Genomic DNA, 15,760 nt, shown 5'->3' with positions numbered 1-15,760 from the left:
CCCTGAAGCAAGGGGGCACAAAGCTGCATTTCAGGAAGAGCTCTGGGGCAGGGGCATCAGAGGGCAGAGGGCTGACCCAGATGGAAGTAAAGAGTAGAAGCTGAGGAAAGGGAGGCAGGGTGTGCAGACCACTCCGTGAGTATTTTAAGATGGGAGAACGCAACTGGGGCACCTAGGTGGCTCCACTGGTTAAGCGTCATGATCTCGCGGTTCGTGAGTTCGAGCCCCGCGTCAGGCTCTGGGTCGACAGCTCGGAGCCTGGAGCCTGCTTTGGATTCTGGGTCTCCCTCTCTCTCTGCCCCTCCCCCCGCTCGCACTGTGTGTCTCTCTCTCTCTTTCTCAAAAATAAACATTTAAAAAAAATTTTTTAAAAAGATGGGAGAACTCAAGCATGTGGATAGTTCAGTAGTTCCCAGGATCAGATGATTCAGGACCAGCTGGAAATTTCGAATGCCGTAGTAATATACTTGGACTTTGTCTTCTAGGCTTTAGGGCACCGCTGAAGGTTTAAGGGGAAAGTATAAAATTATTATTTTATTCATTCATTTATTCAACAAATATTTCATTTAAGTTATGTAACCACATTCCCCACCACCCCCGCTATGTGCTTGGCATTGTTCTAAGTACTTAAAACACATCAATAAATGAAATAAAAACGGCACCCCAGCAGGAAAAGATTAGAGAAAACACAATAAGCCAGTGACTTATATAGCATGTTAGAAGGTGACGGGTGCTATAAAGAAAAGGAAGATGGGGCGCCTGGGTGGCTCAGGCGGTTAAGCGACTGACTTTGGCTCAGGTCATGATCTCGCAGTTCATGGGTTCGAACCCCGCATTGGGCTCTGTGCTGACAGCTCAGAGTGAGGATCCTGCTTTGGATTCCGTGTCTTCCTCTCTCTCTCTGCCCCTTCCCCGCTTGCGCTCAAAAATAAACATTAAAAAAAAAAAAAAAAAGAGCAGAGAAGGCAAGGAGAAGGTAAGGAGAGTCACTGGTGTGTAGAAGGAACTGGGTGGGCCCCCGGGGCACTGCCATGCCAAGAGAGGGAACCGGCCAGGAGACTTAGAAGGAAAGACCAGGGAGGAAGGGAGAGGTCTGTCGGGGCAGGGATCTGGGCACCTAGGGGATGGAAGGGAAAAGATCAGAACCTTATGGAAATTACTCAGGGGGGAAGTGAGGGCCTGGACCAGTATGACAGCTGAGGAGCCAGAGGGGAGGGGGTTGGGGAGATGTTATCCCCAACATTACCTTCAAAGAAACCAAGGCCCAGAGAGGCAAAGGTTAAGCATGTTGCTCAACATCACACAGCTTGAAAAACATAGAGCCCACTGTAGTGGGCCTTGACAGAGTCAAGTACGTGTAAACTCTGAATATTTATATGACAAAAGCCATTCTGTACCGGAAGGGTGAGGACACTCAAATGGGAAGGACAAGACGGGTGCAGCCTCATTATCAAATAATAAATCGAACAATAAAGCATATTTGAACGTATTTGCCCCTAGAAAATGGAACTAGGGAGGCACTTGTGTGGCTCAGTCCATTAAGCATCCAACTTGCGCTCAGGTCATGATCTCGAAGTTCATGAGTTCAAGCCCCGCCGTTGGGCTCTGTGTTGACAGCTCTTTAAAAAAAAAAGTTATGTGAAAGTATAACTTGGACAAAAATAAAAATGGTCATTATTTAAATGGGCAGTTGGGAAGTAAGGAGTTTTATATCCTCTGGTGTTAGCCGTTGTCTCTAGATGGATGAGATTGTGGATGGGTTTTTTGGTTTTGGGTTTTTTGGTTTTTTTGTTACCTGCTTATATTTTCTGAGCTTTCTGGAAAGAACATCCAATGCTTTGTGGAGGTTGGAAGATCGGTTCGTTTGTGACCTTGGAAGAAACAACCTCACTAAAATACGTGTTTGAATGTATTCCCCCACCTCTTTCCAAAAAGCTTGGTGGGTGGAGTTGCATTCAAAGACTGGGCCCGGTCTTGTCGTGACTCAGTGGCTCCCCACTAATACCAGACTTCTACTGCTAGGACCAGGCCAGTCCCAAATGGGGATGGTTGGTCACCCAGGCTTTGGAACGTACAAAGCTCTCTCTTCATTCCCTTGCTCCTTTGAGCCTACCCAGTCAGTGAGGTAGGTGGGGTGATGGATCACTTTCCTGAATGCAAAGGAGAAGCAAATTAATCTCAGAGAAGCTCCCAGTCCCTTCCCTGGGAGAGGCCTGGAGAGGAAGTGGGCTCTTCAACCATGCGCATATATCGTGTTGATAAAATAAACACATGGAGCGCCTGGGTGACTCAGTGGCTCAGGTCATGATCTCACGGTTCGTGAGTTCGAGCCCCGCCTCGGGCTCTGTGCTGACAGCTCGGAGCCTGGAGCCTGCTTCGGATTCTGTGTCTCCCTCGCTCTCTGCCCCTCTCCCGCTCATGCTCTGTCTCTCTGTCTCTCAAAAATGAATAAAAAATAAAACACTGATTTTTTTTTTTTTTTTTTTAAAGAGTGGAAATCTAGAATGGTGGAAAGCAGGGCAGTGGTTGCCTGCGAGGGATGGGCTGCAGAGGGGCCCAAGGGAGGTTGTGGAATGATGGAAATACCCTGTATCTTTCCCGCGGCAGTGGTTTTGCTGGTGTGTGTGACTTCCAGGCCCACTGGGTTGTGCACTTTACACGGGCACACTTTACCGTGCTTTAACGATACCTCAATTCGAGACAGAGGGAAATGAGAAAAGAGGGGCGACCATGGCCTCCTGGGAGAGCGCACACTCCTCCCGGGGCTTGCTCGCTTGCACGCCCACCTCGTGTGGTCTCCACCTGCCTTCTGACGCCCGGAGCAGGTGGAGCGCCTCTCTGGCCCAGCCACCTTCCTCGAGGGGGAGCCCCGTTCGGCGGCAGGCTGCCACAGCACCGAATTGCTCCCTCTGCCCCCAGGACGCCAATCTGTCTGTGTACAGCGACGACCCGGACCTCACTCCCTGTTTCCAGAACTCCCTGCTGGCCTGGGTCCCCTGCATCTACCTGGGGGCCGCCCTGCCCTGCTACCTCTTCCATCTGCGGCACCATCACCGAGGCTACGTTATCCTCTCCCACCTCTCCAGGCTCAAGACGGTCATGGGGTCAGGGATCTCTCGCGGGTGGGGCTGGGACCCGGAAGGTTCTGCTCATCACGATTCTCCCCCCTCCCATCCCCCACCCTTGGTGGCTGAACGCTTTCCCAGCTACACCTGCCCCGCAGCTCAGACCACGACAGCCTGCCAGCTGAGTCTGCGGTCAGACGAGATAGTCCCTGCTTGCGAAAGTTCAAGAAAGTTCTCTGGCAACACTCTCCCCGCCCCCCGGGGCGCTTCTGGCCAGTGCACCACCTAGCCTCTGGGGCCAGACCCTGGGTAGGATAAAAGGACATCCTCCAGGGGCGCCTGGGTGGCTTAGCCGGTTAAGCGCCAGACTTCGGCTCAGGTCATGAACTCACAGTCCGTGGGTTCGAGCCCCGCATCGGGCTCTATGCTGACAGCTCAGAGCCTGGAGCCTGCTTCAGGTTCCGTGTCTCCCTTTCTCACTCTCTTGTGTGTGCTCTGCTTGTGTGTGCTCTCTGCCTCTGTCTCTGTCTCCCTCTCAAAAATAAAAAATAAACATTAAAAAAAAAAGATTAAAAAAAAAGGACATCCTCCGGTGGGAACCGTCTCTACTTTTGAAGGTGGGGTTTCCCCCCTGTGCCCTGTTTGTAGGCCTTGGGCGTCCTGCTGTGGTGCATCTCCGGGGCTGACCTCTTCTACGCCTTCCATGGCCTGGTCCACGGCTGGGCCCCCGCCCCCGTCTTCTTTGTCACCCCGTTGCTGGTGGGGGTCACCGTGGTCAGTGCGGGGCCCTGGAAGTTGATGGGGGAGGGTCTCCAGTGAGTTGTGGGACCGTGATAGGGGAGCCATGGGCTCCTTGGAGAGGGCCGGACACCTTAGCAGTGGGAAGAGGAAGGAGTGACCCCCAAAACATCCGGCCGTGTGGGGTGGGGAGGACAGAGAAGGGCCAGATATCTCTGTACTCCGGCCCAGCCTTCCTTGCCCTCTCGGCACAGCGGCTGGCCACTCTGCTCATCCAGCATGAGCGGCTGCAGGGGGTACAGTCCCCAGGAGTCCTCATCATCTTCTGGTTCCCGTGCGTGGTCTGTGCCATTGTCCCCTTCCGCTCCAAGATCCTGTCAGCCGTGGCAAAGGTAAGGGGCAAAAGGGGAACCTGCCAGGTGCAGCCCCATCTAGGGGATGGCCTCGGGGCTCAAGGTCACCGCTGGGTCCCAAGCTGCCCCTCCCCTGCTCCCAGGACCTCCCCTGCTGTTCAGTCCTTTCTACGTTGTCCCCTACTTGCTGTATCTGTGCTGGGAAGCAGACCGGGGAGCCGGGGATGAGGGCTGGTGTCACACAAGGGAATGAGGCGGGACACGGCCATTGTGGGGCGTTCACCGGATACAGGGGGCCGTTCTGCCGCCACCAAGGGCACCGCCATGTGCAGGGTCTGCCGGGGGTCTGCCAGCGTCTGCGTATCGGACACGTGTGTGCGGACGCGCACAAGTAGTCTGTCCTACCAGGAAGTCCTGTTGTCCTGCTCTCCCCTTTCCTTCCCATCCCCCTCACTTCTCTGGTCTTCGTCTTGACCTTCCCTGCGGTGGTGGGGTGCAAGATTCCTCCGTTTCCAGGGTGGGGGGCAGTCAAATGTGGTAGTAAAAGTGCAGGCTCAGAACATTCTAGTCGCCTTCTCTGTGATCCTGGGCCAGTTGCTTCGCGATCATTTCCTCGATTGCAAACTGGATATCCCGAGATTTCCTACCCTGTGGGGAGGGTCAGACAAGGTGACTTCGGTGGGGTGCTTGGCGAGCCCTCACCGAACAGCGGCCCCCCCGGGACCTCGCCCCATCTCTCGGAACCTTCTGGGTCCTGCATCCCACCCCGAGGGAGCCTGGCACCCCAAAGGATCCCGTGGGGGGGCAGGACTGCAGGTCCAGGGTTGCCTGTGTCTGACGTCCCTCCCCACTCTCCCCTGCAGGGCAAGACCTCAGACCCCTTCCGCTTCGCCACCTTCTACATCTACTTCGCCCTGGTGCTTTTCGCTCTCATCCTGTCCTGCTCCAGGGAGCAGCCGCCATTTTTCTCCCCAAAGAATGTCGACCCTGTGAGTCTGCCGTGGAGGCCGGGTGGCCGTGGGGTTTCCACAGCCCACTCCTCAGCCCAGCCCTTACCAGCAGCTCCCGTCCCTTCCCGTTCCTTCCATCCCCATGTCGTCCTTCCCTCCAGGAAGGAACGAAGGCCCCCGCTCCCTCTGCTCCGCTTCGGGAGGGTGGTGGGCACGCCAGCGTCTTCCTCTCCTACCCTCTCATCTTCTAGAACCCCTCCCCGGAGGTCAGCGCTGGCTTCTTCTCCCGCCTGTCTTTCTGGTGGTTCACGAAGTGAGTCAGCTCTCCCTCCGTGCTGGGCCAGAAGGAGGAGGAGAGGGGAGGTGGGGAGGAAGGGGAGCGGGCCGGAGTTGAGCCGGCTTGTTTCCCTGCCCCAAACCCTGACCCCAGAGGGCATTCGGGGCAGGCGAGGGTGAGGAAACCTGTCCATTTGGACCATTTGGACTGGGGGCTGCGTGTAGAGGCCCGGCTGGCCCAGCTCCCATCCCAGCCCTGCATCTGGGCCTGTTCACAGGAACAGGCCCCGGGAGCTAGAGGGAAACTGTAATTACTTCCGAGCTCTTCCATCTGGGATAAGCTTACAGCTTGTCATTTCCTTGGCGGCCCCTCAGTGTGGCTTGAGCAGGATAATTGTGTCTGTGACCTGGGTGACAGCTCATTAACCACACCACACTGAGGAGACACCTGGGTCTGGGACTCCATCCACCCGCACTTGTCCTCTCCCCTCCTCTCCCCGGGGCCACAGTCGGTGTGAATTTCATCACCAAGGCGCGAGGGTCAACATGGCATCTGGGGAAGAGGCGGAGACGGGGTGGGTAGGGATAGGAACTTGGGATGGGAGGCAGTGACCTCCAGGCTGTTCACTGGGGCAATAGAGGAGACCCTGCCCGTGGCCACAGCCCTTCAGGGAGACTCTGGGGGCTCTGGAGACCCCGGTCCCTAGCTCTAGGCTGCTGAGCTCTGACCCTGCGTGGGCTTGCTGCCCGCCCCAGGATGGCCATCCTTGGCTACCGGCGCCCCCTGGAGGAGCAGGACCTCTGGTCCCTGACCGAGGAGGACTGCTCGCAGGTGGTGTGGACAGGCTGACAGAGGCATGGAAGAAGCAGCAGAAGCAGGCAGCGCGGTGAGGCCCTCCCTGGGTTCCCACATCCCAAGTCTCCTGCGGGGGAGGCGGGTAGCCCTGAGGCCGATCGCAGGGGTGGGGGTGGGGAGAAAAGCAGGTGCGGGCTGTCCTGAGGGGGGACGCCCGGGCCTGAGTGGCGCCAGCTCTCCCCAGCTCTTCTAATTCCAGGGAACAGCTGACACTTGTGTAGCACTTAGTCTGTCGCTACGTGGCCCTAAACACGTAGATTCACTCAATCTCTAACAGCCCTGACGTGCGGGTTCTATTCTTTCCGTGTTACAAGTGGACGCGGAGGAGCGAGGGCTTAACAGGGCACGCAAGGTCCCTGAGTTGGTGGTGGCGGGGCTGGAACCCACCTGTGTCCGGACCCACTGCTCTCACCACTGTGCTATCGTGCCCGTCCTGAAAGGTGTTTTCCAGGGACTTCCCTCAGAAGGGGAAGGGTCAGGGGAAGAAGGTTGAGGCCAGCCCCTCTTCTCAATCCCGCCTCCTCCTGTCTGGAGGAAGGGACCGAAGAAGATGATCCTTGGACTGAAGGGCCTTCCCACTGGCAGTTTCCCATCAAAGACCCAGGGACCTGTCTGGCCAACTGCCCAACCAAGAGAGCTAGAGCTCCGAGTCCTCCTTCCCTACCCATTTCTGACCCCAGGACTGAACCCCCTTCCCTCCCACCCATAATTGGGGACCCAGGACCTCCGTGCTTTTTCAGCCCAGAGCCCCTGATTGGCAGCTGGCTGGTGGAAGAGCCAGGGACTTGGACTTAGTCTGTGGTGTCTCGGCTTCCTTAGTTCGGGACCTCGGAGAAGACATACGGGCCCCCCAGTCTGCATGCTGCACCCCCTCTCTTCCCCTCCATGCTACCTTTACCCCCTCCCTGCCCAGCTCTTCAGTGACCAGGTCACTCGCCATCTCTGCCTTGTCTCCCTTCCCTGTCGGCATCCTCCCTGGAGCCGTGCTGTGGAGGCAGGGGGAGGGCTGGAAATTGCTTGAGTTGTAGTCCTTGGGGGTAGTAGTTAAGGCAGCCCGTGAGATAGCCTCATACGCCTGCAGACAGAGTCACTTGGGGAGTTCTCACCTGGAAGGTCATGTTGTCTATCCCTCTGCCAGTCCTAAGAGCCGAGAAAGCAGGTCCCCGCACCCCCTGCTCCTCGTCAGGCCCCACTGGTGCTTGTCTCGTGGGGCGCATGTGACCCTTCCTACCCACTGCTCCTTCCTCCCTGGACCAGACACAGGGCCGCGGTGGCATCTGGGAAGAGTGTGTCCGGTGAGGATGTGGTGCTGCTCGGGGGCCGGCCCAGGCCCCGGGAGCCATCCTTCCCGCGGGCCGTGCTGGCCACCTGTGGTTCCGGCATCTTCACGAGCATCTGCTTCAAGTTGACCCAGGACCTGCTCTCCTTCGTCAATCCGCAGCTGCTCAGGTCTGACCACACTCACTCTTGCTGCTACCCTCCTGGTTGTAAGGGGCGCCAGCTGGCGTCCCTAAGGTCTGAGCGCAGAGGGACACCATGGGAAAGATCCCAGACCGGGACCGAAGGGGCTCTCCCCACTTGCTGTGTGGCCTTTGGCAAGTGACAATACCCCTGTGCCAGAGTTTCCCCAGTTCACATCCAGCTCATCTTCATCGGGCACGTGCTGTATGCCAGGCACCCTGGCGGGCGGATGAACAAACATCCTCTCTTCAAATCCCGCCCCCACCCCCAACAATCCTACAGAGAGGTGCCCCTAATCCCATCTTACGAGAGAGAGGAAGTGGAAAAACTAAACGCAAAACGAACGAGGAAGCAGGAACTCAGAGAGGTGAAATTGCCCGAGGGCACACACAGCTGGAAAAGATGGATTGGAGTCCAGGGCTCTGAACTCCAGCCAGGGGGTCCTTGCCAGTTGATAGGCGCTGTCGTCTGTCCCATGAGTGGCCTGGACCAGGGAAAGCTCTCAAATCGGGGGGTAAGAAGGAGGGCTACCTCGCCGCTGAGCCCCCCAACACCTTGTCCCTCCACGTGTGCATCTGTGTATTCTCATTCAAAAACAGCTGTTGAGCCCCCAGTGTACCAGAATGACGCTAGATACTAGGCATGCAGAGATCTAGAAGACACGGTGGAAGACCAGTGTGGGAATCCATTAGAGCACTGTGCAGACAGAGGTAGACTCGGGTGTCTGGAAATCCCTAGGAGGGACAAGGAGGCCAGGCTGGGAAGGAGCAACAGCAGGTGCGCTTGCTTCCGGGAGGGGGCAGCAAGGTGGGAAGGACAGTCAGGTGTTGGTCGACTAGGTGAGGAAGGAGGAGAAAGTTCAGCGCATGCAGAGTCACAAAGGCCTCAGCCGACATGACTCAAGAACTCCGGGTATTTCTGGAGGAAAGGGTGACCCAAGGGAGGGAGAGAGAGGGAGAGCTAAGGAAATCCTTGGAAGATTTGAAGCCAGGGGAGGGGCATCTGGTTTGCATTTCGGAAGGACCCCTCTGTCAGGGGATGTAGGGCCGGGTGGCGGGATGGAGGTGGGCCAACGAGGTCAGAGGAGAGTCCAGGCCAGGGATGAGATACGATTCAGGAGCTGCTGGGGAATTGGGTGTGTGCCAGGGAGAGGGAGGGGTCGTGGGCCACCTGGCTGTCGGATCTTTCTCTGAGATGATGAATGCAGCAGGAGGAGGGGGCTGGGCACCAGGCAAGGTGGTGAGTTGAGTCTTGGCTACGTCGGAGTCAAGGTGCTGGGGGACATTGTCCCAGGGGCACATTCCCAGCTACCTGGAGACCACAGTTTCAGAGCCATCAGGTAGAGGCCCAGGGTCCGGTATCTGTGGCTGGGCTCTCCCAGAGAATTCATGTCGGTGGCCCCAGACAGAGCCCTAGGGAACTGTGACAGGTAAGGGGTGAGCAGAAGACTGGCTTGGAAGGGCGAAAGCTGAGGAAAGAGCCAGTCGTGGAGCAGAGCACAGAGAATGCTTCTAGCAGAAAGCATGGCCTCCAGTGCAGCAGGTTGGCCGGTGAAATAGAGCCTGAGGGGGACAACGTGAGGTTTGTTAGTGCCGAGAATAGAGGCTGAGACGGAGGGGAAGGACCTAGAGCAGTGGGTCTGCCTTGGAGAGCAGGGGCCAGGGAGGTCTAGAAAGTTCCCATAAGGAAAACACATTCATTTCCTATGGCTGCTGGGACAAATTGCCACAAACTAGGTGGGGAGGGGCCTTAAAACAACAGGAACTTACCGTCTCACAGTTCTGGAGGCCAGAAGTCTGAAATCAAGATGTTGGCAGGGTTGGCCCCTTCTAGAGGTTCTGAATGAGAATCTGTACTGTGCCTCCTAGCTTCTTGTGGTTGCTGGCAATCCTTGGCCTCCGCTTGTAGACACATCACCCCCATGTCGGCCTCCAGCATTCTCCCCAGTGTGTGTGTGTGTGTGTGTGTGTGTGTGTCCACGTCCATGTGCACATATCTGTGTGCACACTCACATCCGTGGGTCTCTGTGTGCAAATCCTCTTCTCCTTCTCTTATAAAGACACCGGTCCCTGGATTAGAGCCCACCCGACTCCAGTAGGACCTCATTCTAACTTGATTACATCCGTAGAGACCTTATTTTTGAATAAGGTCAAATTCGCAGGTACCGGAGGTTAGGACTGGAACATCTTTTTTGGGGGGAGACACAGTCAACACGCAGCAAAAGGAGAGGCCTGTCTACACCTCGGGAGGTGGCTCCATGAGGTCGAGGGGAGGTGTGTCCCAACATGGAAGAGACTTGGTCATGCCGGTGGGTGAAGGTACAGAGCCGCCGGCAGGGATGAAGATGTTGATGGTCCAGAAAAGGTGGCAATGAGGGAGCGTGTTGCTGAGCAGGTGGATGGGAGTCAGGGCTCAGCGGGGCAGGATCAGGCTCGGAAAGCCAGAAGAAAAAGAAGAGAGCAAGTGTTTGGAGGGAAGTCCATGGTTGTCAGGGAATTCTCAATGGGTGGTTAAGTGGTAAGACACGAGCGGGGCGGCTACTGAGTGGGGTGGGGTGGGGAGTGGGGGCAGTGAGAAGGTTAGAGACAAGAGGTGCAGAGGGCCAGGGGACAAGAGGTAGATTAGCGCCCTGGAGAAGGTCACCAGCAGCACCGGGGGCCACTGATGTTGGAAAGGCTGGATTTGAGGGGGAGCGTCTGTGGGGTCGTGTGGTAGGTTCTAGAGCCTTCAGCAGCCAAGGAGAAGGTGCAGGAAAGTCTAAGCTATGGACCTGTGGCATCTCTTCCTGCCACGTGGTCCAAGAGGCAAGAAAGGCAGGCGGGCAGGCTCGCAGGGAGAGAGTGATAGAAGCAGTGGGCCGCAGGGCCATGGCAGGTGGGAAAAGAGGTGAGGGCAGAAGGGACGGAAGATGGGGGGGGGGGTCATGGTCTTAAGGTGGCATAGGGCTGAGCCGGGGTGTGGGGGTGGTCTGGGTGGGGGTGTGGAGGGCCAGCAGCCCCTGCCTGGGAGAGTGGAGGCTAAGGGTGGGAGGGGAGGGCGGCAGTCGAAGGAGTGGCCTGGGGGACCCCTCCCCGCTCTCATGCCTCTCTCCTCTCCTTGCAGCATCCTGATCAGGTTTATTTCAAACCCCGTGGCCCCCCCCCCCCCCGGTGGGGTTTCCCGGTGGCCGGGCTGATGTTTGCGCGCTCTGTGATGCAGACTCTGCTCTCACAACAGTATCTTCACTGTATCTATGTGATGGTGTTGAGGCTTCGTTCGGCGATCACAGGTGTCATCTATAGGAAGGTCCGCTGGAACTGGGTGCCGGGGGGCCTGGGTGTGAGTCTGACTCTCCTTGGCTGGCTGGCTGTAGTCGCCTTCCTGTGTGTCTGGACTCCTTCCTCTGTTTGCCTCTTTGTTCCTAGCTTTTGACATTGTCTGATGGCCGGGGGCTTCTGCACCTGTTTTCGTATTTGGCCTTTTTCCGTATGTTTGTTTCTATCTGTTTGGCTGACTACCATTTCTTGCTTCCTGCCCAGCTCCACGTTTCTGATCCATAGGCCTCTGTCCGTCTGTGGGGGTCTGTGCACATTCTTTAGGTATTTGTCTTATCGATCCACCCATGCCTCCTCAGAACCTGGGTCCTTCCATCTTGACTGGGGTGGCTTTAATCGTCTTGCTGGTCCCACTCAACGGAGCTGTGGCCATGAAGATGCGTGCCTTACAGGTAGGTGCTATCATGGGTCTGCTGCTCCTGCCTGGAGCACCCGGCCAAGGTGCCTGGGGGAGGGCCTTCCCTAACCTGGGGCCCCTCAGTTGCCTTGCTTACTGAGGAAGGATGGCTATAAGCCGCTTCCACAAACCTTAGCTCACTCCAACCTCATGACAGCCCTGAGAGGGCTCTAGCCACATTCTCGTGTAGCAGCTGAGAAATCAAAGCCCAGAGAGATAAGGGCAGTCCAGAATCAGGGTGAGCCGGGCCTCAAACCTGCGTCTTCCGGTCTTTTTAAAAAAAATTTTTTTTTTAACGTTTATTTATTTTTGAGACAGAGAGAGACAGAGAGAGACAGAGCATGAACGGGGGAGGGGCAGAGAGAGAGGGAGACACAGAATCAGAAGCAGGCTCCAGGCTCTGAGCTGTCGGGGCTCGAACTCACTGAGCGCGAGATCACGACCTGAGCCGAAGTCAGACGCTTAACCGACTGAGCCACCCAGGCGCCCCTGCATCTTCCGGTCTAATGAGAGCCTTCTCCCACCACACTGTGCTCAGTGTAAATAGCCAGTCGTCCAAGCCTTCATTTTCAAATGTTTATTGAAGTCTTCAGTAGCCTCCCGCTGTGCGTAGAATAAATGACAAACTCCCCATGACCACCCACCGGGCCCCTGCCCACCTACAAGTCCTCACCCCCCAGGGCATGGCCAAGTGGCAGCCACTCTGGCCTTCTTTCTTTTCTCCAAAGCACCGAGCTACGTGTACCTCTGGGCCCCCCCACCCACTGTTCCCTGCCATGCATCTCATCCCTTCCTTGCTTGCTCACTCCTCCCCATTGTTCCCCAGCATAAACTCTGAGTTCCCAGTCCCCACCCCATTACTCTCCCACAGAGTCCCACGTACTGATTTACTAAGCATTTACTTAGTTAATGTTTGCTTCCTGTTTGCCTCCCCCATCAGACTGTCAGCTTCATGATGGCCGGGGCCTCGCTTGAGTTGTTCATCATTATGTGCCGCATGTCTAACACGTGGCCTGGCACAGAGTAGGCATGCAACGAATAAGGCTGAATGGATAAATCAAGTCGGGCTGCCGTGCCCTGGGTTAGGGCCTGGGGAAACAAAGAGAAAGTTAAGCGGTCTGCACCCTCAGGAGGCCCCCAGTCTGACTGTGGAGTCCTGCGCGCGCAGGGATTTCCACGGGAACGAAAGAGAAGAACAACGTGGCTTAGAAACCCAGCAAAGGGGGCAGAGGATGCTGCCTGGGAGGGTCAGTGATGGAAGCACTGAGGTTGGAGTTGGACTCTGTGGGCGGAGGAGAGGGCGCAGCTGGGCTGAGGGGCAGCACGGGCCATGCGGAAGGACGAGGGGGGAATGGGAGCCGTCTGAATGGCTGCGGTGCGTGCCAGGGCACGGAAGGTAGGAACCCCGGTGGGGAGAGGTCTGGGGAGGAGAGCAGGGCGTGTCACTGCCACTCTTCCCACGGGTGAAGCAAATGAAGTTCAAGGACTCGCGCACCAAGCTGATGAGTAAGATCCTGGGTGGCTTCAAGGTGCTGAAGCTGTATGCCTGGGAACCCGTTTTCTTGGGGAAGGTGGAGGGCATCCGGGAGGACAAGCTCCAGATACTACGCCAGTCTGCCTACCTCCAAGCCATATCCACGTTCACCTGGGTCTGCACCCCCTTCCTGGTGAGGCTCCCCCCCCCACCGGGGCTGGCCCCCCACCTCCCACCTGGCCAGCCCAGGCCTCTGGACTCAACAGATTCCATTCTGACACTCGCCCTCCACCCCTGCCCCGGTGACCCTGATTACCCTTGGGGTCTATGTGTCCGTGGACCAGAACAACGTGCCTGATGCCGAGAAGGCCTTTGTGTCTGTGTCCCTGTTCAATATTTTAAAGACCCCCCAGAACCTGCTGCCCCAGATAATCAGCGGCCTGGTCCAGGTAACCCCGGGTAGGGCTGGGGGTTCTGCGGGAGGTAGGGCAGGCTGTTAGGGTCAGGGGACAATCCAGGAGAATTATTGGAATTGAGGGGGCGGGCAGTTGGCATGAGGTCATTAGAACCAAGGGTCATTTGGAGACAGAGGAAGAGAGGAAAGGTCCCTGGAAACATGGATTCTGAAGACAACCTCCTCGTACCAACCTAGACCCTATTCTTGGCAGTGGGTGCCAGAGAAGACTCAGTCGTAGGGTGGGGGGTGTCCAGCACCCCGTCTGGGTCTTCAGGGGGCCCTGCCTCTCCCAGGAAGTCCGGGCCAGGCAAGTGTGGGAGCGGGTGGGGGAAGGGAGAGCTTCCTGGGCTGACTCACTCTCCGGCAGATCAGTTTGTCTCTGAAACGGATCCAGCATTTCCTGAGCCAAGATGAACTTGACCCCCACTGTGTGGAAAGAAAGACCATCACCCCAGGTCCAGACACCCTCTACCTGAGCTGCCCTTGTCCCAGACCCTGCTTCAGAAAATCTTCTGTTCCAAGCTTTTAACTTATCCGTTTCTTCTTCCTGTCTTCCCACCGGCCCCGCCTTCTCCCTCCCTTTGTGCAGTCCCTCCCCGGGCCTCCCCCACTTTTTTTTCCTTTCTTAGGCCTCCCTGCCCCTCCCCCCCCAAGCTTCCCTGCCTTCTCACATTGGCCCCGCCCCCCAGGGCTCCCGTCACCTCTCCCTCCCCCCACCCCCCCCACCCCCAACTCCTTCCACTCCCATCTTTGGCCTGGAAACCAGAAAGAGCCTCAACTTGTCAAGGTGGTATCTGAAAGGGAGGAGGGCTTGAGTCTCTAGGTGAGAGGTTGGGGAAGAAAATCCCAATCCCTACCTCTGACTGGGTTCCTGGACTCCTTGCCCTCAGTCTAGACATCCAGGTGCTGAAAGGGGCACTGGTGGCTGTGGTGGGGCCTGTGGGCTGTGGGAAGTCCTCCCTGGTGTCTGCCCTGCTGGGAGAGATGGAGAACCTGGAAGGCACGGTGTGTGTGAAGGTGAGAGAGGGTACAACTCCCGGGAAGGGCCGCTTGGCCAGGCCCGGGGTACACCCTGAGGTAGCTTCTCCTCCGGCCAGGGCTCTGTGGCCTACATGCCCCAGCAGGCATGGATCCAGAATTGCACTCTTCAGGAAGACATACTGTTTGGCCGAGCCCTGGACCCCAAGCGGTACCAACAGGCTCTGGAAGCCTGTGCCTTGCTAGCTGACCTGGAGATGCTGCCTGCCGGGGACCAGACGGAGACTGGAGAGAAGGTACAGGGTCCCCTCCCATCCTCTAGGGAGTCAGCACATATAGCTGCCCACCTTAGCCCAGCTCAGATCCATAAATGCATTCAATCCTTCCTTCCTTCCTTCCTTCCTTCCTTCCTTCCTTCCTTCCTTCCTTCCCACATTCATGTAAATCACCCAGCTCTGTGCTTGGCAATGGGGGAACGGGTCTACGACTGGGGTAGGCTGACTTATGAACAGGTAGGGGGTGTAGAATGCCCTGGGGACCAGGCCGGAAGCCGGTGCAGGGGACAAGGAGGGACTTGAGGGTGGGCAGAGCTGCATAAGGAAGGGCGTCACTTTTGAGCTGAATCTTAACAGCTGAGGAAAAAGAATTCATCGTCCATTCATTCATTATCGGATTTTATTACATACCTACTGCATGCCAGACTGTCTTACATGGCAACGAATACCAGACTAAAATCTCTGCCCTTTATATCACTTATATTCTAGTGAGGGAGAGGATAAGCAAGATAAATATATATTATTTATTATAATATTAATATAATATTATATACTATTGTATTATATTAATATTATATTAAATTAAGTCAGACTTATACTAATTAATATTAAGTCCTATATTAATATAATATAATATAGTATTATTTATAAAATATATATTAGATAAATGTTAAGGGGGAAGAATGAAACAGGAAAGGGATATAGGAATATGTACAGGGCTGTATTGTTAGGATGCCTTGGGAAAGCCTCACTGAGAACAAAGTGAGGAAGTAGTCCATATCTGGGGACGTGGAGCCCCATCTGGGGACATTTGAGGCAGAGAGATCAGTAAGTGCAAAGGCCCTGAGGCCTTTGTGTTGAAGCAGTCGGGATCCACAAGGAGGCCGGTGTGGCTGGAGTGGAGTGAGCTGGGGTGAGGAGGAGTAGGTGAAGCCACTGAGGTATCCAGGCAGCCAGGTCATGTAAGGCCTTGTGGGCTTTTATCAGGAGTGATGGAAAGTCTTCGAAGGTGTGAGCCAAGGAACAGTGATGGGACCGGCATTCCGGGGCAGTTTGGTGCGAGTAGAGGTTTGGAAGAGGTGGGGAGGGTACAGGGCAAGGCAGAACCTCAAAAACCTTAGTGAAGGTTTTGGCCTATACCCTAAAAACCACAGGGCACCAGTGAA

General features: G+C 56.2%; 1 protein-coding gene across 1 annotated transcript in view; it reads left to right on the top strand.

Annotated features, from left to right (window-relative positions):
* The first annotated feature begins 2,730 nt into the window (after nt 1-2,730).
* ABCC3 (ATP binding cassette subfamily C member 3) overlaps nt 2,731-15,760 on the top strand; it is a 35,869-nt gene continuing 22,839 nt past the window's right edge. The window contains 16 exon segments of the mRNA XM_043582632.1: nt 2,731-3,096; nt 3,714-3,839; nt 4,058-4,195; nt 5,020-5,145; nt 5,358-5,419; nt 6,139-6,215; nt 6,218-6,269; nt 7,496-7,687; nt 10,802-10,838; nt 10,841-11,063; nt 11,239-11,411; nt 12,880-13,076; nt 13,186-13,333; nt 13,709-13,796; nt 14,165-14,358; nt 14,439-14,615. Of these exon segments, the coding sequence (XP_043438567.1) occupies nt 2,731-3,096; nt 3,714-3,839; nt 4,058-4,195; nt 5,020-5,145; nt 5,358-5,419; nt 6,139-6,215; nt 6,218-6,269; nt 7,496-7,687; nt 10,802-10,838; nt 10,841-11,063; nt 11,239-11,411; nt 12,880-13,076; nt 13,186-13,333; nt 13,709-13,796; nt 14,165-14,358; nt 14,439-14,615 (2,376 nt within the window).

Source organism: Prionailurus bengalensis, chromosome E1, assembly GCF_016509475.1.
Source record: "Prionailurus bengalensis isolate Pbe53 chromosome E1, Fcat_Pben_1.1_paternal_pri, whole genome shotgun sequence".
NCBI classification, from domain to species: Eukaryota; Metazoa; Chordata; class Mammalia; order Carnivora; family Felidae; genus Prionailurus; species Prionailurus bengalensis.
Note: the sequence above shows the minus strand (reverse complement) of the source record. Positions and strands in the feature narration are given on the sequence as shown.